Source organism: Neoarius graeffei, chromosome 20, assembly GCF_027579695.1.
Source record: "Neoarius graeffei isolate fNeoGra1 chromosome 20, fNeoGra1.pri, whole genome shotgun sequence".
Classification (NCBI taxonomy): domain Eukaryota; kingdom Metazoa; phylum Chordata; class Actinopteri; order Siluriformes; family Ariidae; genus Neoarius; species Neoarius graeffei.
Window position 1 is genome coordinate 4,557,741 of NC_083588.1, and position 24,571 is coordinate 4,582,311.

Consider the following 24,571-nt stretch of genomic DNA (forward strand, 5'->3'; position numbering starts at 1 on the left):
TTGTTTTAGTCATGGTTTCTGGACAATAAATCACCAACAATGTAATAAATCAACAAAAAATTACTTTGCAAAGAGAATAAATAATTCTGACAAGAAATAATGCACAATTGTAAGTTTGAGCACTTATACTTTCATTTTATTATTGAGAAAAAACATCAGTTCCAGACTGAAAAAATTAGGTAAAACATGTGATTGATCATCTTCTGTTGATAAACACTGCAACCCGAAATGACACGGACTGTGAAATTGATCCCGAATCGAATTCATCAACCATAAAAATGTCCTGTCACTGCTTTGCAAATCAGGTCAAAGGGCAAAGTGCTTTCCTAACCACACGCCGCTGTGCGGTCCACCGTCGGTTGTTGGCACCAAGTTTGCGCAGACGCAGCCGGTGCAGTCGGAGCTGCTGGTCTTTGAGGATCTTTCCTCTCTCGGTGAGGATCTCACGCAGCTTCTGCTTGGGCCTTTTGGATAATTGGAAGTTGCAGATGGTGGGATAGTGCTCGTATTCCACCCTGCAGGAGCGTGTGACTGGAACGTATCCCTCTGCCATGACCGTCACCTCGTACTCGCCGGGGTTGAGCAGGCGCCAGTAATCCCCTTCAGATGCTGGAGATATAAAACCATGACAGAATTTTGGATTATGTTTGGTCAGAAAGTCTTGGCGAATTTTCTGAAACAGCAGCTCTGACAGTTACAATTCACATATTTACTCTATGTGCTCCTTTGAATACATTATCTTTTCCAAACAAGTTATTTTTTTCTTGAGCACAGTTTGGTATTATTCCTCAAATATGAGAGTACATCTGCCATTTTCTACAAATATGCAAAGATTTGCATGTGTTTCCTGAAAAAGTTTTTGGATGAAACAGACTTCAGGAACAGCGTTGGTTAAAGTAGTAAATGACGTTCACTTGCTGTTTATTAACTTGTTTTTTTTAAGCCCACTGTGAAGTCTTGCCTTCTTTCCAATTTTAGTTGTCTTCATATGTTGTTTTTTTTTCTGATTTCCGATCTGTCCTCTGTGCATTCGTTTTGCATTGATAGCAGATTATTTGTCTGTGTAATCAACTCCGCATGTCTTCTTACCTTGGTTTCTTGAAAAAATGTCAAGGTTCAAATTCAGTCTGTTTGATTTCCCTCACCGGATCTGATGTGATGGTCAATGTCATCCACTTTAATGATGGCGTCTGCAATTCCAGCCTTGGTGTCTTTGTCCTTTATGACTCCTTTAATGCCCCGGTGGACCTGTGAAGGATAAAAATGTCACAATGTAAACATTTTCACGAAATATGGAACAATATTATAATCATTTTTCCAGGACAGAACATACATTGCTAAGGTAATGTTCGGCTTGTTTAATCCCGAGAGGAAGAAATAAGTTTAAAATATCCAGTTAGAAGAATAATTTTTTCATTCAGTGTACTTGGCTCAATCTATTTAATGAAAATGAAGTCAAACAACAACAACAAAAAAAATCCTGAGATGTTGTCCATGTTGTTTAGGTCCTGAGAAAAACAAATGAATAAAAAAAAATGTGCATTTACTCAATTCGACAAGTTGGATTTTCTGTATTACCTGCTCCATGTAGACCAGCAGCGACTCTCTGTTGTTCTCCCACTCCATGGGGAGCTCGCTGGCGTGAGGGAATTTATCACACGACAGCTCGACTGTCACCTCGAAGCAGTTTGTGTGCAGGTAGCTGAAGTCGTTCATGCCTGAAGAGAGAATAAAAAATCATAGCCGTCCAACTCACTTTTACGAGCATGAAATAGAAATCACAAAAACAGCAGCACAGGAGTTAAATTATTCAGCTGGAGAAATTTCTGGAATATACCAGATTTTCAGATAATTCAAGGACAACATTTTTTTTCGACTTTAAAGCGGCAGTACAATGGTGCTTGAAAGTTTGTGAACCCTTTAGAATGTTCTATATTTCTGCATAAATATGACCTAAAACATCATCAGATTTTCACACAAGTCCTAAAAGTAGATAAAGAGAACCCAGTTAAACAAATGAGACAAAAATATTATACTTGGTCATTTATTTATTGAGGAAAATGATCCAATGTTACATGTCTGTGAGTGGCAAAAGTATATGAACCTCTAGGATTAGCAGTTAATGTGAAGGTGAAATTAGAGTCAGGTGTTTTCAATCAATGGGATGACAATCAGGTGTGAGTGGGCACCCTGTTTTATTTAAAGAACAGGGATCTATCAAAGTCTGATCTTCACAACACACGTTTGTGGAAGTGTATCATGGCATGAACAAAGGAGATTTCTGAGGACCTCAGAAAAAGTTTGATGCTCATCAGGCTGGAAAAGGTTACAAAACCATCTCTAAAGAGTTTGGACTCCACCAATCCACAGTCAGACACATTGTGTACAAATGGAGGAAATTCAAGACCATTGTTACCCTCCCCAGGAGTGGTCGACCAACAAAGATCACTCCAAGAGCAAGGCGTGTAATAGTCGGCGAGGTCACAAGGGACCCCAGGGTAACTTCTAAGCAACTGAAGGCCTCTCTCACATTGGCTAATGTTCATGAGTCCACCATCAGGAGAACACTGAACAACAATGGTGTGCATGGCAGGGTTGCAAGGAGAAAGCCACTGCTCTCCAAAAAGAACATTGCTGCTCGTCTGCAGTTTGCTAAAGATCATGTGGACAAGCTAGAAGGCTATTGGAAAAATGTTTTGAGAAACGTTATGTTTGGAGAAAGGAAAACACTGCATTCCAGCATAAGAACCTTATCTCGTCTGTGAAACATGGTGGTGGTAGTATCATGGTTTGGGCCTGTTTTGCTGCATCTGGGCCAGGACGGCTTGCCATCGTTAACGGAACAATGAATTCTGAATTATACCAGCGAATTCTAAAGGAAAATGTCAGGACATCTGTCCATGAACTGAATCTCAAGAGAAGGTGGGTCATGCCACAAGACAGTGACCCTAAGCACGCAAGTCGTTCTACCAAAGAATGGTTAAAGAAGAATAAAGTTAATGTTTTGGAATGGCCAAGTCAAAGTCCTGACCTTAATCCAATGGAAATACTGTGGAAGGACCTGAAGCGAGCAGTTCATGTGAGGAAACCCACCAACATCCCAGAGTTGAAGCTGTTCTGTACGGAGGAACGGGCTAAAATTCCTCCAAGCCGGTGTGCAGGACTGATCAACAGTTACCCCAAATGTTTAGTTGCAGTTATTGCTGCACAAGGGGGTCACACCAGATACTGAAAGCAAAGGTTCACATACTTTTGCCACTCATAGATATGTAATACTGGATCATTTTCCTCAAGAAATAAATGACCAAGTATAATATTTTTGTCTCATTTGTTTAACTGGGTTCTCTTTATCTACTTTTAGGACTTGTGTGAAAATCTGATGATGTTTTAGCTCATATTTATGCAAAAATACAGAAAATTCTAAAGGGTTCGCAAACTTTCAAGTACCACTGTATGTGACTTTTTGAGATTTCGAGAAATGGAGACCTCTGTGCAAATTATTGAATCTAACATGTGACATTCGTGTTCCTTTAATGAACATTATTTTCCTTAATTAACATTAACATTATTGAATTATTTTGATAGTGATAGTGAATTTTCCTGGAAGGAGGCGTGTCATTTATGGAAGGAGTCTCCAGTGTCAGCACTTTGCAACAGTCAGATGTAAAGCTTTAAGTTTAAGTTTTCCGATATCTTCAGGACAGAGGAGTTCACACATCAAATCTACTTCATTTGAAATTATCTAAAGGTGATGAGAGAATTTCAACAGGAAGTGGACAAAGGTATGTTAAACAGGAACTATGCTTTTTTTCGATACCCACTGCCGGGAACAGTGTGCCAGTTAGCGCCGTTTACGATGTTGTTTTGCCGAATGAAGTCCTTGTTGTGGCATGGCCGTCGGTCTGGATTGGACATGACGTGGTTGGTGCTGGCGTAGACGGTGGCGAGCCAGCGGAAGAAGCTGTCATCCGGGGTGGGGGTGTGTTCGCGTGGAGCCCAGTCTCGCGCCATGTCGAATGGGTACGTCACCACCAGCTCACCGCCATGCAAGTTGGCGCTCAGTACAAAGGGGATCGACTGCATCCAGTTGATCACTGCGCGTGTCTCCGGCGCCACCTTCAGACGTCCGTCAGGAAACAGTGACACAAAGTCAATGATCCGGGACATGTTTTATCCTTCAGTGACCCAATGTTACAGTGTGTTAACAGGCGATTCATTCATTCACATACATTTCTTCAGGTTTGTGAGGCATTATTAGAGTTTATAAATAATATTTGTAATGATTTACAGATACAGGATTGACAGCACGTCGATTTCTTCGTGAAACCCACTCACCAATGCATTCTTCGATGTGTACTGTTTCGGAATGGGGATGTAATGGTTAATGAGTTTCGACTTGTCCGTCTCGAGCTCCTTGGCGTCCCACATCACGGAGTTCAGATTGGCGAAGTTGTTGTTCATGTCATAGCCTTCGTAGCTGAAACGACCCAGAGCCCAGCTGGCTAGCTCAGAACCCTGAAGATGAAACATCACTCACTCATCCAAATACACATGAAAACACATGAGTCAAGTTTCCTTTCAACACAGGATGAAGTTCGCGTCCAGAAGTTATCGTCTCAACACAAGGTATGGTGTTACAATTTTTAAAAATAAAGCAAATCATGAGAATGTGGAGACTGAAATTCAGAATTGTGGGCCTGACCGTACCTTCTTGTAGGCCATCTCGTAGCCATCGGGGTTCATGGAGGGCAGCAGGTGGATGCGAGTTTCTTTGACGAGGTGGACTACGCGCTGGTTGCCCTGTTTGTATTCCTGACAGATGTACTGCATCAGGTTGAGCAGCAGCTCTCGCCCCAGAACCTCGTTCCCATGCATCCCTGCAACATAACGAAACTCCGGCTCACCTGTAGGGGGCAGCAGAGCTCTTTTACTATTCAGACAAACGAACAACCAACTTGGACAGAGTGGTGTGAGTGTGCCGTGCTTTATCTGAGATTTCATGGTGTTTTATGGTTCTGTGATGAGTCGAGTGAGCAGACCCATTTCTTTACTGCCAGACAAAAAATATTCTGTCAATTTATTTTTCCTTTGGAAACATATTTTAAACGTGAACAGAAATGACATCAAATAAACTTCGAAGGTGAAATTTACTTTCAGAAGAATTAGGGGGCCAAGACTTCTGCACAGCATTGTCTGAGCAAAGTGGCTTTAAAAATGTCAACATGAAATGACCAATCTGTTTATAATTGATAATTATTTCATGTAAATATTTATTTATTGATTGAGGATTGATATTTTTGATAAGAACATGGAGATAAATAGACAAACAAACAAACAAACAAACAAACAAACAAACAAACAAACAATTTTTGTGTTCCCATTGCATTTTTTAAAGAAGAATGAATATTTATGTATTATTTGTTTATTTAATGTAAAAATGTATTGTTATTTTAAAAAAGTATTGGAAACCCAAATAAAATTATTTGTTTGTTTAATGTTTTTATGAGGAGATAATAAACAAACAAACAAACAAACAAACAAACAAACAAACAAACAAACAAACAAACAAACACAACTTTTGTGTTTCTATTGCATTTTTAAATAATAGCAAATATCTATCTATCTATCTATCTATCTATCTATCTATCTATCTATCTATCTATCTATCTATCTATTTAATTTAAAATTTATGATTTTAAAAAAGATTGGAAACACGAAGATTATTTGTTTGTTTGTTTTGTGTTTCATAAAGCTGTAACAAACAAACTTTGTTTCCATTACAATTTTAAATAACAATATTTATTTATTTATCGAGCAATTTATTTATTTATTTATTTATTTATTTATTTATTCCATATTTACAAAATATGAAACAAACAATCAATCATCTTTGGGTTTCCATTCCTTTTTAAAAAAAAAACAAAAAACAATCCATTTTAATAAATGCAATAAATATTTGTGTTTGTTACATTTATTATCTAAAAATAAATATTTATTTCAGAAATAAAAACTTGTTTTTGTTCTGCACATTTAATTATTCACGATTTAATATTTGTTTGCCTTGTAATTTAGATTTATATTTATTTCAGATTACGTTAAAAAATCTAACTAAAATTGTGAGGTTGCCAAAGCAACAAGAAGGCAAGCAACTGGTGTTGCCAAAAGTGCGTGCACAATTATTTGTGTCAAAATATTAACGTTGTTGAATTTATAGATGTATAAAATATCGAGGACCCTAAAGCAGTTCAGTTTGTCCATCTGGGGGAAACACTGGAAGGTTCTGTGTGGAACCCAATAACAGAGTGGCTCCTGTATTTCGAAGAGTGAATATTCATTGATCGTGAGGTTGAGAAATGGGTTTAAAAAAAAAAAAGTTTAAGGCGGCACAGTGGTGTAGTGGTTAGCGCTGTCACCTCACAGCAAGAAGGTCCTGGGTTCGAGCCCCGGGGCTGGCGAGGGCCTTTCTGTGTGGAGTTTGCATGTTGTCCGCGTGGGTTTCCTCCGGGTGCTCCGGTTTCCCCCACAGTCCAAAGACATGCAGGTTAGGTTAACTGGTGACTCTAAATTGAGCATAGGTGTGAATGTGAGTGTGAATGGTTGTCTGTGTCTATGTGTCAGCCCTGTGATGACCTGGCGACTTGTCCAGGGTGAACCCTGCCTTTCGCCCGTAGTCAGCTGGGATAGGCTCCAGCTTGCCTGCGACCCTGTAGAAGGATAAAGCGGCTAGAGATAATGAATGAATGAATGAAAAAAGTTTAAAGTAGAACCAATTTCAGAAGCTCAGAATTGTTAATTCTCAAGCGACATCTTAGAAAACCATTTTGTCTGAAAGAACGTCGTGCTGTTTAACAGTTTAAAGTAAAATATCCATGATTTCATTGAACGTAACAACACAGAGTGATGTCACTGATGATATTTGCATATGCAAGTGACAGAGACGTGTCTTTACATCCCTGCAGATCATTTGATTGGAAAGTCGTTTTAGCTCTCAGCTTCTGAAACAGTGAAACTGAGAATTTCACAGGAGAATCTCACAGTGACATTACGGTAAAGGAAAAGATGTGAGATGAATGAAACATGATCTCTCTCTCTCTCTTTTTAACAGAGGAGTCTGAAATCTGGCACCTTCTCTGAAACAGTTCTGCACTGCACACACACACACACACACACACACACACACACACACACACACACACGTGCCTCATAAAATGGGGAAATCCATGAAATTGGTCACATAAACACTCAAAACGAGGTTTTCCAAAGATTTCAAAGAAGAAAAATATTAAAATTAAAGCACTGCCAGTCAAACATTTCCCTCTCTAATGCTCAAGAAGAAAGAAATAAGTCAAAATAGTCACATAAATACAGTTACATCAATAAAATATCCAATTCTTTCTGTCTCACAGCTAACATTTTCATGATTTGGACTATTCCTGGCAGAAATTCAAGGGTTACATCTTAAATATAGCTGATGTCGTTAAATCTGACAGGCAGCTTCGCTAATTTTTTAAAGCTACTGATAGTTTCTTAGCTTGCTAGCTAGGTAGCTGTGTTTGTCAGTTCACTCGACGATAAAATTGAACAGACAGCGGAAATAACTTGCTTTTGAGCTATAGTTAGTGAGTTAGTTCGCTAGCTAGCTTGCTAGGTTTCTCAGCTTGTTCTTAGGGACAAGAGCGAACGTCATAACACAAAATATAGCTCTGTTTTAGCAAGTGACTGTGAGGGTAAAAAAAAAAACCCCAAAAACCTGAGGAGAAATAAACCACAAACAAATCTATACCCGCTCTTCACATGAGTCCAGAGATCACAGGAAAAAGTCACACACTTCTTCACTGTCTTACAGCTTTACAAAATGGCCACACTGTGCTGTTTAGCTGCATCTATACATGCCTGAGCTTGTGTTCAACAAATACAGATTTGGCCGTAAATCGTTTCTCGAACAAGCCGAATCTGTGCTGAACCTCAAAAACACTTTTTTCAAGGTGAAGGTCTCCTCTCCTGCCCTTGAGGTTTGGACAACAGTTCACTCATTCAGTATAGAGACTTGCAGATCCCCCTTCAGGAAAGGAATCCAAGTCCCAGCTCTGTGGTGACCTTTGACCTTGGCTCCAGTTGCAGGATTCTTCCATTTTGTCCCATAAACCTGGAAAATGCTTCCGGATTCACACAAAGCTAAAAACCTGTCAACTTATTCCAGTGTATCAGAACAATTCTCACTCCTGACTGGTCGAAAGGTGTTGATCCATTTTCACAATCTTGGTTGACATTAATGCATTTGTTTTAATACGTTATCGTTTCTATAGCAACATTGACGCTCACAGGGACAGGACACGCCATAAAAACAGACTTTTAAAAAAGTGCGTCATTGTTGATATGGTAATTTGAGAAGCTTTCAGGAAGGAGATCTTTACGTAAGGAGTCTTTTGTTTGTCTTACGACAGCTACGCAAGGTAACTTAAAAGCGAACACAGATTCGACCAGGTTCTTTCTCACCCAGCTCGTGTTTGCCCGGGTTATCAGAGATCTCCATGACATACAGTTTCAGACCCATGTAGCTCTTTCCAATGCTGTAGATGCGTGTGATGTCTGGACAAGCCTCGTTCACTGACCTCATGAGCTGGAAAAGATAAACACAGCAACGTGAGCGATGTCACAGGTCGTTAAATCTTCCAGTCTGCCAAGGTTCAAAGAAAAAATCCATCCAACATTGTGCATACAAAAATTTAACACGATACAACACCAAGGCGGGCGGCACGGTGGTGTAGTGGTTAGCGCTGTCGCCTCACAGCAAGAAGGTCCTGGGTTCGAGCCCCAGGGCCGGCGAGGGCCTTTCTGTGTGGAGTTTGCATGTTCTCCCCGTGTCCGCGTGGGTTTCCTCCGGGTGCTCCGGTTTCCCCCACAGTCCAAAGACATGCAGGTTAGGTTAACTGGTGACTCTAAATTGACCGTAGGTGTGAATGGTTGTCTGTGTCTATGTGTCAGCCCTGTGATGACCTGGCGACTTGTCCAGGGTGTACCCCGCCTTTCGCCCGTAGTCAGCTGGGATAGGCTTCAGCTTGCCTGCGACCCTGTAGAAGGATAAAGCGGCTAGAGATAATGAGATGAGATGACAACATCAAGGCAACTACCACAACTATTTCAGATCAGGGAATATTTTCATGTTGATCATTCACCACACCATGGGTTCTTATCCAGAACATCTCGGAAAGACAGGAATTTTGCAGAAAGTTATTCCTGTTCTTCCTTTCGAAGCCAAAATTGAACCAATTCGGCATGAACATTATTGTAACGCGAGTGTGGACCGCGGTTCCCTGCTGATTAGCGGTTATTTGCAGAGAACAGGATGAGGATAAGTCAGAACCTGGAGTAATATTTGTTTTCTGGTGAGTGTGGTGAACCTCAGTACACACTCAGACACCAGGAACCTGAACAGCTCTGCCAAATCTTACAACGTACGCTGAATCCAGATGTTTCCCAAATGTGACAAGTAGGCAAGAAGATTCATTTTGAAAGATTCAAGCATTTGAGATTTCTTTGCCAATTTCTTGTAAAGTCTCCAGATTAATTCTTGAATCTGATTGGTCAGGAGGTGTGCATTAGTTTTGGATAACAGCACAGATAGTCCTGGCTGGAACAGGAACAATTGGTTCATATTAATGCCCTCGTTCTAATAAGTTAACATTGAGAGATCAAGAGAGAGAGAGAGAGAGACTGATGAGGGAATGATGACTGTGTATCGGTGAGAATAGTAACTTGTCTCTTGGACATTCCACAGCATGAACTCTGACTATAAACCATGAGGCGTATTGTCCATGAATAAATGAAACATTTTAAGGCCATGCTGTGATACAACAACTTTGCATTTTTTCATAACTCTGATTCGTGCGGTATCGCTCTCCCCGGCTGTGCCTTATTTTCATATCACAGCATCAACACTGTTCCATGTAGCTCAAGATGTCGGAATGTACCTTCCTCATTTCCTTGTAATTGTGATGTCTGAAGTCCAGCTTGTCCTGTGTTCTTTCTTCCACTTGCCAATGGTAAATGTCATTTGGGTCTAAAATTAAGAATGAATACCATTAAAGAATAAACACCATTCAACCGTATTTCACACAAAATTTGTAGAAATTATAAAAAAGGATCACCAGTTGTCAACCTTTATTATAAACTTTTCACAACTTTTAAAGCTGATGCAAAACACAACGAGAAGAATCTAATAATATCGAGAAGGGCACTCGGTAGAGTCGAGTGCATTCTTCCAGCAAGCCACATGTTATCAACATCAAAATCAAATCACTTGAACTCAGGATAATACTAAAGCTGTCCACCAAATTTCATCCAAATCTGTTCAGTATGTTTTGAGTTATGTTGAGAACTGGATCCGTGTCCAGATCTGGATCCTGGATCTGCATACGTATTGGGATTTGCATCAAAATCTATTCAACTGTTCGTTGGCCCATGGCTCATTTTTTCTCCAAATTTCATCAAGATCAGTTTACAACTTTTTGAGTTACGTTGGGAACAAACACAAACAAACAAACAAACAAACAAACAAACAAACAAAGAGAAGCAAAAATATCACCTTTTCTAAAAAAATTGGCGGAGGTAATAACAATGTATGGGTTATTTCCAAAAACAAACAAAAACACCCTGAACTAATTAACCAGTTAACTAAATAAAATAAAGAAATAATATCCAGAGAAACAAACTCATGAAAGAAAGAATTAAAACAAAGAAAGAACATAAAAATAAATAAAATGACATACAAGCAAATAAAACAAAATAACCCCCCAAAATAAATAAATAAATAAATAAATAAATAAAAATTAAGAAACAAATAAAAACAATTAGTTAATTTACTAAATACATTGATTAAAAACTAAAGAAAATAAGCAATAAGACAAAGAAATAATGTCCAACAAAACTAACAAAGAAATAATTTATAACAAACAAAACTGCACAGAAGCAAACAAATCAATAAAAACATTAAAAAGAGCACAAAGAAAAAATAAAACAAACAAACAAACTAACTAACTAACTAACTAACTAACTAACTAACTAACTAACTAACTAACTAACTAACTAACAAATAAATAAATTCAACTACAAAACGAATTTTTCAAAACTTTCACACATAAATGAAGAAAGTCAGTCAGTCCAATGCATCATTTTCACACATTAAAAAAAAATTCACATGAACTCGTGAATTTTGTCCAATTAACGTGTGCAATTATTTTGAAAATAACCCTTCAAAAAAGTTCCACAAAGGAAAATATTTTTCGAAAAATTTAAAGAAAATGGATGTGAGATTCGTAATCTGATCCCCCAGACACAAATTCTTCCCAGTTTCTCTTCCTGAGACTGTGTTAATACTCTTAAGCAGTGTAAATTTGTGATTATTACCCGGCAGCGTGCAGCCCAACACTTCTGCACGCAAGCAGATGGTTCCATTTTGAAACCAGGTTTGTGGGTTGATCCGAATGAACCGTGCCACCGCGGAGTCAGGGAAGATGGCCAGGACTGGAGTGTCAGTGTCCTGATTCCCCTCAAACACCTGTTAGCATGAAAGATTGCATTGAGTGAACCTCTCCAATTCAACGAGCCCAAATTTCACTTGGCAAAGTATCAGCTGAGACAGCATCAGAAACGCAGGGCGGGGTCAAACTGTTGTTTATGCACCAGGAAATGGTCAGTTTGATTGACTTAAATGTTTCCTTTAATAGAAACCAAACAGATGAAGGACTTTGATTGGATTCCATGATTGTGTTAGCATGAAAGATTGTGTTCAGCTCATCATTGAATCCAGAACTACTTTTGATTCAGTGGTGTTTGTTGTGATGTTGCTCGCCAGGTTTCGCCCACAGAAATCTGGTGTAAAGCAAGAAGCAGTGGGCAGGCAAGCCGTTCTTTCCAACAGAGCCACTTAATCAAGCTAACTGCTGCCAGCTGCCATGTCCAAATGTGTATCAGAGCCACCAGCATGCTGCCAGGAGAGAGTCCTGCTGGCCGAATGATGGAGATGATACAGTGCCATGGTGATGTCTGAGCCAATAGACATCAGCAGCAGAGAATGAAAGCCTTTAGCCTTGTGTCGAGGAAACCCATGTATCTGTCCTTACACGTGCGCACAGTGATTAACAATAAAGTTGGGAAACTAAAATGACTTGAAGGAAAATTTGGAAGATATTTCCCAGTGTTTAAAGCCTCGGGATAAGGATCTGGTGACGTATACAGATCATGAAATATTCCTTCCATACATCTACATTTCTTCCTCAATAACCTCCCCATCTTTATGCTTTTGAATTCATCATCCATCCATAAATAAATGCTCTGTCAATCCATAAAGTCATGCATGCCCCAGCATTCAATTCATCCATCCATCCATCCATCCGCTAAACTTCAAATATTTTCTCGATGCTCTATCTATCCATTTATAGTACTTCTTAATTGCTCCAACAGTCCACCCACCCATACACCCACCTACCCCCATTCATCCATCCACCCCTCCATCCATCCATCCATAAATGTTCTGTCAATCCATAAAGTCATGCATGCCCCAACATTAAATCAATCCATTCATCCATCCATCAATCAGCATTTGTCTGTTAAACTTTAAAAATATTTTCTAAATGCTCTATCCATTTATAGCACTTCTTAACTGCTCCAACCCATCCATCCATCCATCCATCCATCCATCCATAAATGCTCTGTCTGTCCATAAAGTCATGCATGTCCCAGCATTAAATCCATCCATCCAACCATCCATCCATGAAACTTTAAAAATATTTTCTAAGTGCTCTATCCATCCATTTATCACACTTCCTAACTACTCCAACCCTTCCATCCACCCACCCACCGACCCACCCCTCCATCCATCTATCCATTCATCCATCCATCCATAAATGTTGTCTATCCATAAAGTCATGCATGCCCCAGCATTAACTCAATCCATCCATCCATCTGCATTTATCTGTTAAACTTTAAAATCTTTTCTAAATGCTCTATCCATCCATTTATAGCACTTCCTAACTGCTCCAACCCACCCATCCATCAGGTTTTCTAATTTCTCCATCCATCCATTGACGTATTCTCCTCTTCAATCCAGCATCCAGCCTTCTACAACACCCACTCAGTCAATTAATCATTTACTTCATTCCTATGGCTTCCAAAATACTCCATCCATCCATCCATCCATCCATCCATCCATCCATCCATCCATCCATTGTGCTTTCTAAATGCTTCATCTTTTCATCTGGAACACTTTACAAATGCTTCATCTATTCATAGAGCTTCTTAAACACATTATCCATCCATTTACTGTACATCACTTTCTATCAGCTCCATCCTTCAATCCATCCATCTGCCAAAGAACTGCTCCAACCATCCATCCATTTTTCCACCCAAAAACCTGCTGTTTGGTCCATCCATCTTTACATCCATAAGCCTTTCATCTTCCATCCATCAAAATACAAACATGCAGTATCAATCCATCTGGATCACTTCCAAAACACCTGCTCAACCACTTCACCATTTTCCAAAATAATTAAATCACATGGCTTCCAAAATACTCTGTCATCCATCCATCCATCCATCCATCCATCCATCCATCATGTCATCATGTTCTTATTCTTCATGTTCTTCAACCTCCTACCATCCATTCAGTTCATGGCTTTCTCTAAAAGCTTCATTCATACAGCTTCCAAAACACTTCTCATCACTTCCTCATTGCTCGAACCATCAGTTTATCAAACTTCCTCACCACTTCATTCCACTTTATTCATCCAGCTATCAAGTTATAGTTCGTTTGAAATGCCGTCATCTTCTTTCTATCCGTTCAGCCTTTGAAACTAAATTTTGAAACAGATGTTTGGAACTGGATTTCAAGAAAATATATATGAAGTCAAGATTTGCAGTTATTGAGGAGTATATCATTCTGTATAACACTGCAGGATAATAATTGTCAGGAATTCGAAGTTCATGAATCTTACTGCCTCTTGTGTCCCGTTCATGCAGGGTTTCCAGATGATGGAGTCGTTACTGAACTGCACCTTGAAGGTTTCAACCCAATTCCAGCTACAGAAGAAAAGACAGCACACAATATCAGGGATGAGTCGAAGACATTGGGATGATTTTACGACTTTAGTAAGGTGAACGCTTTCAGTGAGGAGACAGCTTTGGACCATTTTTAGATGGCGTCTCCAGTGTTCGCACTGCTTTTTATGCTTTGAGGTTTCTTTTTTGCCCCACCACTTTCTTGCTGATTTTCTGATCCAGCACAAATTGCTGTTTTTCATTAATGTGCATGTACTTGGTGTACTCTGTGTCACACTGGATGTCTGTATGGTTTCTACCTCCAGATGGAACTGCGGCCCTGTATGATGACCCCCATGAAGCGAGTGGCTCTCAAAGTGTCAACCTGAAGCCACTGTTTCTTGTTTTCCTGTAGTGCACACCAAGCTCCATCATAAATGTCCCCATCCTCAATACCAGACTAGAGACACAAGCCAGGAGAAATTATTTAGCCAGAAGGAATAAGAAATTCATGAATCCTAACCTGAACAAAACATTCATTTGGGAGTCTGGAAGATACAATCTTGAGTTGCTTTAGCAGTGGTTCTCAAAGTTTTTGGAGGCACAATGCCTTGACGTATCAAATTTATTCCATATGCTACCCTCAGGATGGATTTATTTCATGAATATTTTTTTAAAAATTTCAAATGAATTCTTTTTTTGAAGCAAAGGAGCAGTTTATTCCTGAACTGTCCACCAGTCGAAGACATTCAGTTTGAGTTTACTTTGGTGCTTGGACCCCTAAACATAATAAAATTGAGGGAAAAAAACATCATGGATCCTCTGTTTATGCTTCATGGACCATGGGCACCCAATTTGAGAACCACTGTTATTGAGATTTCAGGTTGGGTGTCAGTCATTGGCGGATATTTAACAGTTATTCCACGAAATCGAGTCGTACATGAGCTGATAGTCGACAAGATGCATAGCACTGAGTTGTCTATAAGCCATGTACAACGAGATTGAGTGGAATAATTGTTTTATTCGATCCACATTCACTGGATTTTGAAAAACAGAGCATTTTTATTTTTTGCAAATTAGATCAATAAAAACTTTAGACTAAACGTCTGACAAAATCATTTCCGCTTAGAACGTAAACAAACCGGTGAAATGACAGGAGCAATTTGTGAAAAATTGTATAATAATAATAATAATTCTTGAAAAATAAAAAAAGATATGCTCTTATCATCAAATACTTTCATTCCATATTTTGTTGTGCTTTTTTTTGTGTATTTTTTGGGTTTTTATTTCGTCCTCGGTTTGTTCAGCAACACGCTCCACCATTTTGCTTTTCTCTACTCAGAGTATATGAGCTGATATCCTAAGAGTAGAGTAGCCAATCAGAGTGTACGATTGCTCATGTCCAGTGAATGTGGATAGAATAAATGTATTTATGATGATGATGAAATACAATTGTTGACAGCCTGGTGCAAATTTTCCAAAGGTTTGTTTGTGTGAAGACATGAATTGAAACACTTGCAAAAACATGCAAGAAAAGGATCGCGTCTTTCACAAGAGGAAAATAGCAATGTTTCCTGATTTTTGTGTGTTTTCTTGAATGAATGTGTAAAATCCAGAGTGGAACCATTGCAAATTGAGTAGAGTAGAGTAGAATTTTGCTTTGGCAATGTAACAGGACTGAAAATCCCTGCGAAAAACCAGCGATTTGATAACTCCGCCATTGCTGGTCCCAAGCCCGGATGAGAAAGGAGGAGGATTGGGCGAGGGGTAGGCACCAGTTTCTGAAAAAGAACGTTGAGCTCCAGAAACATCAACAAGAAGATCAAAAACAGCGATAACATGTGCAAATTTCAACATACAAGAAGCATGTATTAAATTTGTGGAAGTCCGTAAAATTAAACGCACCATAAAATTGAACGAGACAAAGCAGCTTGTCTGAATTCTTATCAAGTTCAGTTATTGAGATTGTGTTGGGATAACATGAGCATTTTCTTGCCTGGATGTTGAGTCGACCACGGTGGGGTCCGAGACCGCGGCGTTTATATGATGAGGCCTGCAGCTGGGCATCTTTAACTCTCAAACTCTCCAAACCCAGTGGAGGGCATTCTGAGACAAAAAACACACACACAATTTTGGAGGTGCTCCAAACACAACTTCAATATTCAAAACAGGAAATTAAAAACAACAACAACAACAACAACAAACAAAACCAGACAGCTAGATTAAAGATGATCCAGAGAAGAATTGGAAAAATGTGAACTCACTGGGAGCCAATGTTTGTTCAACAGTTTATGTATGACAGGAATGAAGAACAAAAGCTGATATAAGCAGAAGCACAGAAAGGTGTCAATAAAAGAGACAGAGAGAGAATGGAGACAGATGGAGATAGAAAAAAGGTGTTTTGTTTATGAAGAAGAAGATGAATTTAACCTCCAGTGTCTTTTTGGGTTACTCATCTGCCATTGAACAAACTTCTAGATTTCCTGAGATAGTCTGGTAATTGGGCGGCATGGTGGTGTAGTGGTTAGCGCTGTCGCCTCACAACAAGAAGGTCCTGGGTTCGAGCCCCGGGGCCGGCGAGGGCCTTTCTGTGTGGAGTTTGCATGTTCTCCCCGTGTCCGCGTGGGTTTCCTCCGGGTGCTCCGGTTTCCCCCACAGTCCAAAGACATGCAGGTTAGGTTAACTGGTGACTCTAAATTGACTGTAGGTGTGAATGTGAGTGTGAATGGTTGTCTGTGTCTATGTGTCGGCCCTGTGATGACCTGGCAATTTGTCCAGGGTGAACCCCGCCTTTCGCCCGTAGTCAGCTGGGATAGGCTCCAGCTTGCCTGCGACCCTGTAGAAGGATGGAGTGGCTAGAGATAATGAGATGAGATGAGTCTGGTAATTGGGGGCGGCATGGTGGTGTAGTGGTTAGAACTGTTGCCTCACAGCAAGAAGGTTCTGTGTTCGAGCCCAGTGGCTGAAGAGGGCCTTTCTGTGTGGAGTTTGCATGTTCTCCCCGTGTCTATGTGGGTTTCCTCCGTTTTCCCCCACAGTCCAAAGACATACAGGTTAAGCTAATTGGTGGCTCTACGTAAATTGACTGTGAGTATGAATGGTTGTTTGTCTATAATTTATCAGCCCTGTGATGATTTGGCGACTTGTCCAGGGTATACCCCGCCTCTCGCCTGTAGTCAGCTGGGATAGGCTCCAGCTTGCCTGCGACCCCGCACAGGATAAGCGGTTTCGGATAATGGATGGAAGGAGTCTTGGAATTGTCATGGCTGACATGTTGTCTTTCAAACAGCAGTGATTTCTGAGCTTGAGTCTGAAAACAAACCTTGAAGGTCATAATCTGATGCATTTTTACAGCAGGAACATGAGCACAAGCTCCAGAACCTTACCAGAAACTTCAGACACACTGATTCAGCATGGGACGGGAGCTGGAGTGAATGAACATCACATTGTGGTGATGTCTTCCCAATTACATCAATAACAAGTTGCTTGCTATGCTATTAATGATGTACCTATGCTCTCTGGGACAAATCACCTTCGATTTATCTCCTGGGCCTGTCCTCGGTGAACCATTCTGGCAAATTTCCATTCATGAAACAGTATCCCATTTTATGGGCCTGCCAAACTTTTTAGCCTTCTGAAAAATAAAACCCACGACACACTAAACTTTGCGTCAGATCATTCAACAAAACAGGACATCTAATATACGCACACCTACACATAAAGACCACACAGAGCTGACGGAGCCTTCCATGATACCGGTTCAATAAACTCATTCCGCACAGTTGTGGTTTGGCAGGACAGACGCAGGCCGTAATCTGAGTCTTAAAGATAATGAATATGAAGTGTGTTTGGATTGGAGCCTTTCTGACCCAGCTATGTCGCAGTGTGAAAACATGACCATGTGAACTTCCTCAGAGCTTCGCTGAAGACAATTTTCTTTTGTTTTTCACTTCACGCACAGATGATGGACCGCATTTCTCTCGCTCAACTTTCACCTTTGTTTTTCAGACGACAAAATGCAAACGGCCCATCGGAAAGAGAAAACGAGCTGCTGTGATCCTTTGGAGAGAAGTGGACAGGTAGAAGCAGTCGAGATAAAAAGAATTTTGAAGAAATGGTGAGAGAGGAGAAAAAGACAAAAGGAAGACAAAAGCAACTTGTCAGGATTGTATTGAAGCAGAAGTCTGTCACCAGTTTGATTCATTTCCTGCCGCTTTACAAGAGAAGAAACCCTGGAAAGCATGTCAAAAGACGCTCTTGAAGACTGCTTTGACATACGCAGTGTTTCGTCGATTTGAATGGAACCCTGGTTCTTTGTTCCCCTTCGTGCAGTTCTTTAGGCAGCTGAGACCACAGCAATCACACTCAGTGGAGACCAACACCCGCTTCCCCAGCCAATGAAAACCAAAGCAGATTTCCTGTTTTGAATGTCGAGGTGAAAGTGTTCGGAAGGCAAAGCAAAACTCGAGCCAATGCTTTAATCCCGAAACTACAGACTCTGAGTGGAGTTGATCCAATATGGTGGCATTGCTCTCAGCAGTCCCATTCATACTGTATACCCATTTACCAAGTCTCAGGTCACAGCTTTACCTGGATGCAAGGTTGGCCCCAGCTTTCTCGGTTTGGGTTTTGTTTGCTCAGATTTTGCAGAAATTCTCTTCTTTTGCACCTTTTTCGACTCCTTTCCTCAGCTCCTTAAAGAGCTCTTTGCTAGATTAGCAATGAAGACAAAACAAGCTGATGAGCTTCAGTTTATCAGAAATGTCCCCGTGTCCTCCCAGTTTCTTGTTTCTTCTAGTTTGCACCATCTGTTTGCGAAGTCTTTCCACTTCCTTGAATCTAGAACACTGCAGGAATGTTTCAGTGCTCACTGACTCCTGACTGTTGCAACACAAAGTTTCCTCAATTCCTAGCCAAGAACCTTTAGAGTTGGGTTCAGGTGCAAAGGTATCCAGAACTCCAATGCTTTTCTTTATTTTTGAAATCACTTTGAAAAAGTTCTGTCATGAACCAATTGAACCATCAAGCTTATGGATCTCATGCAGTGGCGACTGGTAGTCTTTCAAACAGGGGAGGCTGGTCGGTTACGATATTTCCAGATTTTAAAAGAAAAAAGAAAAAACACATCAATTTTGCCCATACTCTTGCCTCTGATCTGGCTGATTGTTGGCAGGGTCACAAACTGTGAAATAAGTTTCTTTTGGCCCATTAGCCTACTCTCCAATATACATGATGGTGGTGTTGGGGGGGGGGGGGTATATTTTAACATTTTATATTTTAAAATTGTGTCATGTGGCATGTTGTTTAAAAATTGATCATTCTTGAAAGCAGCTCTTTGTCAGGAACCTCAGCAGTAACAGCAGAGTGTTCTGGAATAGGCACAAGCACTGACCTTGGGGAGCCAAACATAGAGCTGGGTGCCACACATTTCATTCAATGACACTTTCCCTATATTTTACTTATTTTGACTGAGAAATGTTTTATTGACAATTTTGATAACCCTTCACTTTTAATCCAGGTCTGTAGTGTGAAATGTTCTCGGCTGTGTTTTTGTTTAAAAATGTTTTCCAAATTGTAGCTGTGTTTAATTCATATCCAGAGAAATATATATTCCAATATAATATACTCAGCATAAACATTTTAAATAGATTCTATATTTTTGGTCCATCCATGACATATTACTAAAGTAGCCTATTTACTGTTGTTGATGTGGGTCACTTGCTGTTAGCCAATTCACTTTCTCGTACCAGGAGAGCTGAAAGGAACGAGTATTATTCCCTACCTTTTTCACCAAGTCAATTTGAGGCGTTGGTCTACCCTGCTGTTTAATTTAAATTTTTTCCTCGAAAGGAAGACTGGCAAATGGCTTCGCCAAAATTAAATCAGCAATGCTTGGCATCCGTGTGCAGCTTTCTTGCTAGCTGACTAGCCCCCTCAAGTTCAAGTTCAGTCACTCAAATAAACGGAATTTCTGGAACTAAGATAGCAAACTTGACAACACTATATTTACACTGAAAATATATACAAACTAAAAAAGCTGGTAGAAACCGTATGTAATGAATGAAATCGAAATGTAAGCTGATCTCTTACAATACACCACAGCACTTGTGAATCCGCATGGGACTGAACTGAGATTCACCGCTGCCTGTCTATATTTGAAATGAGCTGTCAATCAAAGAAAATATCCGGCCGCTTTCACCAATCACCAGTCTCCTCGCGGAAAGCTTTGCCATGTCCCTCCCACTGTGAGGCTGGGAGTCTGTGGGCGGGCGTTTTCGCAGTATTTGTCCAATAATCGTCTTGCATTTTGATATTGAAAAGCGCATCGCTCCCAAATGCAATTGAAGTGCACTGAGGCTCCGCTGCATCGCGCTGTCACGAGGGGGAAAAACTCACGCGCACATTAGGCGAACTGGGGAAAGTTATAACGGAATGATTTCGCACAGTAGTTGGGTTGAGCACATATATTTCTATGATTCTGGATCTGAAATAGCAATGTTATAAGGTCAGCTATAACATAAGCCTAGCGCAATTCATCCTACACGATGTTCGTCATTTTTAGAGGAGGCTGAGCCTCCCTCGTTGTCTTAGAGCAATCGCCCGTGATCTCATGATAGCAGAAGCTTCAAAATTGATCTGTTCAAATGGTTTCAAAGTCTCAGGCATTGAACATTTCAAGATATTCCAGAAGCTTTTGGTTGCTCATCATAATGAGTTAGAGGTTTTTTGCATACAGTCAAGACAGTATCTTCTCGCCCAAACCAAATTTCATGGAAGTCTCATCTCATCTCATCTCATTATCTCTAGCCGCTTTATCCTTCTACAGGGTCGCAGGCAAGCTGGAGCCTATCCCAGCTGACTATGGGCGAAAGGCGGGGTACACCCTGGACAAGTCGCCAGGTCATCACAGGGCTGACACATAGACACAGACAACCATTCACACTCACATTCACACCTACGGTCAATTTAGAGTCACCAGTCAACCTAACCTGCATGTCTTTGGACTGTGGGGGAAACCGGAGCACCCGGAGAAAACCCACGCGGACACGGGGAGAACATGCAAACTCCACACAGAAAGGCCCTCGCCGGCCCCAGGGCTCGAACCCAGGACCTTCTTGCTGTGAGGCGACAGCGCTAACCACTACACCACCGTGCCGCCCTTCATGGAAGTCATCTTGAAGTATTTGAAGTCTGTCACACTGAAGTATTCTCAAAACAATGTAGTACAAGTTAATGAAAAGATATTTGTTGGAAAATTGAGACATCTTTGGATTAGAATAATCAGCCTTCCTGGAGAATCTTCAGACCCTAATAAATGTAATTTGGTGTCCTCCAAGGCTCTGTTTTAGGACCCTTATTATTTTCCCTTTATCTTTTGCCATTTGGAGGCAATTCACAAATATAATATTCAAATATTCAAAGGAAATCCTCACAGGAGGTTTTGTTTGTTTACTCTCCGTCTTTAGTCGTTTTACTTTAACTGGCTTTGGAGAAATTCACGATAATTTTTAAATAATTGTTCACTTGCTGCAAACCTTTTCGATCAGCAAAGTCATGCTTGTTCTCTGAAGTTCAATTATTTAATTTTGCACTGGAGCACCAAAAGGTAACTGTTATCTCTACACATTAATAAAACTTGAGTTTCGCCAAACACTTGAACATCACGGAGGCGGCCATTTTGGAGAACCGGAATCTCTTTTCTCATTAGCGCAGTTTGGTTTTAATATGAAAGGAAACTTATTGGAGGATGTGTTTACACTCATTTACGCTCGTGATAATGGGTACTCACTTGACTAGTTGTATTTCATTACTGTACATCAGGACTATTTTGGAAGATTGGTCCTTTACGCAAATATTTTTGAAACTTGACACTTGAGGAAGATTTCAACACTTGTACTTACTTAAAAACAGTTTCCCTGAACTTTTCCCTGAGGTCCCGCCTCCCAAAGTATGAAATACAATTGTACCAAAAAGCTCGAATGGCTTCAAATCCATGAGAATGCCGTTCCATTTTAAACATAAATTGATCAAATGGATTGTTCTTGTGATTTTGCAGGATTGTTGATGAAAATTGGGTTCAGCTTATTGATGTCATGGAAAAAAGGAGATGAAGATTACGGAAGGCATTTACAGAACATTTATTCCCTCCGCCAACTTTGTTGGAGGAGGTTCTGTTTTCACCTCCGTTTGTTTGGCTTTTCCCAACGAACTCAAAAAGTAGGGAATGGATTTTGATGAAATTTGGAGGAAAGGTTGACCATGGGCCAAGAAACAATTGGTTAGATTTTGATGCAAATCCAGATATGTATGCAGAACCAGGATCTTTTTTTTTTGTCATTTTCCAACATAACTCAAAAAGTAGTGAATGGATTTTGATGGAATTTGGAGGAAAGCTGAGCCATGGGCCAAGGAACAAATATTTAGATTTTGAAACAAATTCAGATGTGTCTGCAGATCCAGGATCCAGATATGTACACAGAACCAGGATTTTTTTTGCCTGTTCCCAGCGTAACTCAAAAAGTAGTGAACAGATTTTGATTAAATTTGGAGAAAAGGTGAGCCATGGGCCAAGGAACAATTAATTCGAATTTTATGCAAATTTGAAGATGTGGTTTGGCAGAGTTATGCCCTTCGAGTTTTATATATGTTACATAGCTACAGTACATTGCAAAATTAAAGACACAAATATTGGACAGCAAACATACTTTTGACGAAAGGGTGTATTCTTTTAAATTTGATTTGTCACCAAGTTACATTTCCATTTTAGATTTAAAAAACTCTTGCAGTCCAGCTTCATACCTGTACATCATTGCGTCCTGGTGAAAAAGGATCTGTATCACTCTGAACTGGACATGAATAATGTATACTTCATATTCCCTTGACAAAATAGACTCTCTGACTGATTTATCATTACATTTTTTGTTAATAATGAATTCCTTGCTCGGACTCCTCTTAAAAATGATCCCTACATAATATACAGATAATACAAGACATAGAGTATTCATGCCATTTGAGATTATTTTACCTAACTTGGTTGGCTCTCCCTCTTCTCCTTTACCCCACACCCATCTCTCCAGGTTTGGCTCGATCTTCTCCTCCAGATCTTCAGTGCCGAAATGGACCACTGTGGGCTTTGCTTTGGAGGACAAGGTCCTCCTTGAAGATTTTGTCAGAATGACTTTTCTCTCCTTGCTCCTCGTGCCATGTCTGATCAGCACAGTGGTTCTATATGGAGATGATGTTTGATTGACAGAAGGAGTTGTAGACGATCTGTGAATGCCACCCAGAACAATTTCAGCTCCAGTGAGCAAACTGAAACACCAGAACATAAATGACTGATGCCATGATGAAGCCATGTCTGCACTGGTCAGCTTCCAGAGCGGGACTGTGTGAGCGTGAAACCCCCACTAATGTCACAGAAAGCCACATTTCTTGGAGTAGAGGGTCTGCAGAATGAATGGTGAGTGAAGAAAAGGGTTTGAAGCATGTATTTCCTTGAATGAGAAATCTAGTTGCAGGAAGAGAGGAGATTTTTCCAAGCCATGTCCTTTAACTTCAATCTACATCTGAACAAAGAATTATTTTTATCCTTTTAGTGTTACAAATGGGTTTATGCCAGGCTGCAAATTAACATATAACCTTTAAACACTCAGACTGAACTTCATAAACGTCATACCTTCACACCACCATGTAACGTTCTTTATATTATATGGACACATCCAGCAACAACAACAACAACAAAAAACCCCACAAGTGAATCAAAAGAATTTTAATTTTGAACTGGCTCGCCATTTTGACAACATGCATCCAGTCAGCTGGAAAACACTGGGAGTGGCATCATCAGAGTGAAATATCGGGAATTATTATACATCCAGGACACTTTTTTGATGGAATAAAAACACGTGTTCTATTCCCTTTGAGCAGGTTCCATTCATTTGGTTTGATAGCGTGTAATATTGCTATCATATCGCTTATCCTACGTGTATTACGTCACTCTACCCAATGGAAAATGAGCGTTGAATATGGTTTACGATCTTGCATGGTTGTCAAGACATGACGTCACATGTCGGAGCTGATGCAAATATTCAATGAGAAAGTTTTCTGCTGCGTATGAGCACAAGCATTTCTGTGTTTGCCAGGAAAGAGAAAGATGCATTGAACACCTGAAAGGCTACCAAAACTTCATTAGATATTCTTCATGCATATTTACAAGAGAAAAACATACCAACGGACATCGAAAAACTGGAAAAGAGACATAACTTCCATGCTAGTGAGTGACTGTGACAATTTTTAAACAAACAAACATGGCCGTGAGGTTTGCTTTGTTAAATATGGAAGATTTTGAGAGAATTTTGGCTGTCAGGTCGCTCCATTGTGTGTAGCTATAGATGTTGATTTTAAAAGTAACAAAGTAAATTACAGAAGGAAATGAATACTTAAGTATGAGTGAAAAATACTGTGGTGTGGCGAGTGTGCAGCGTGGAAGAAGAGTCGAGAGACAGAAATCTTAGTTTCTCGGTTGTTAGCCTGTAGCTCT

General features: G+C 40.1%; 1 protein-coding gene across 1 annotated transcript; it reads right to left on the reverse strand.

Annotated features, from left to right (window-relative positions):
- Nucleotides 1-301: 301 nt before the first annotated feature.
- cpxm1b (carboxypeptidase X (M14 family), member 1b) lies at nt 302-23,390 on the reverse strand. Its single transcript, XM_060902720.1, has 13 exons — nt 23,060-23,390; nt 16,031-16,140; nt 14,355-14,494; nt 13,992-14,076; nt 11,407-11,557; nt 9,972-10,060; nt 8,497-8,620; nt 4,708-4,904; nt 4,336-4,515; nt 3,822-4,116; nt 1,579-1,718; nt 1,146-1,248; nt 302-609 (listed from the first exon to the last, which is right to left on the reverse strand). Exons 1-13 carry the CDS (start codon nt 23,388-23,390, stop codon nt 302-304), a joined length of 2,253 nt encoding a protein of 750 aa, XP_060758703.1.
- Nucleotides 23,391-24,571: the final 1,181 nt, after the last annotated feature.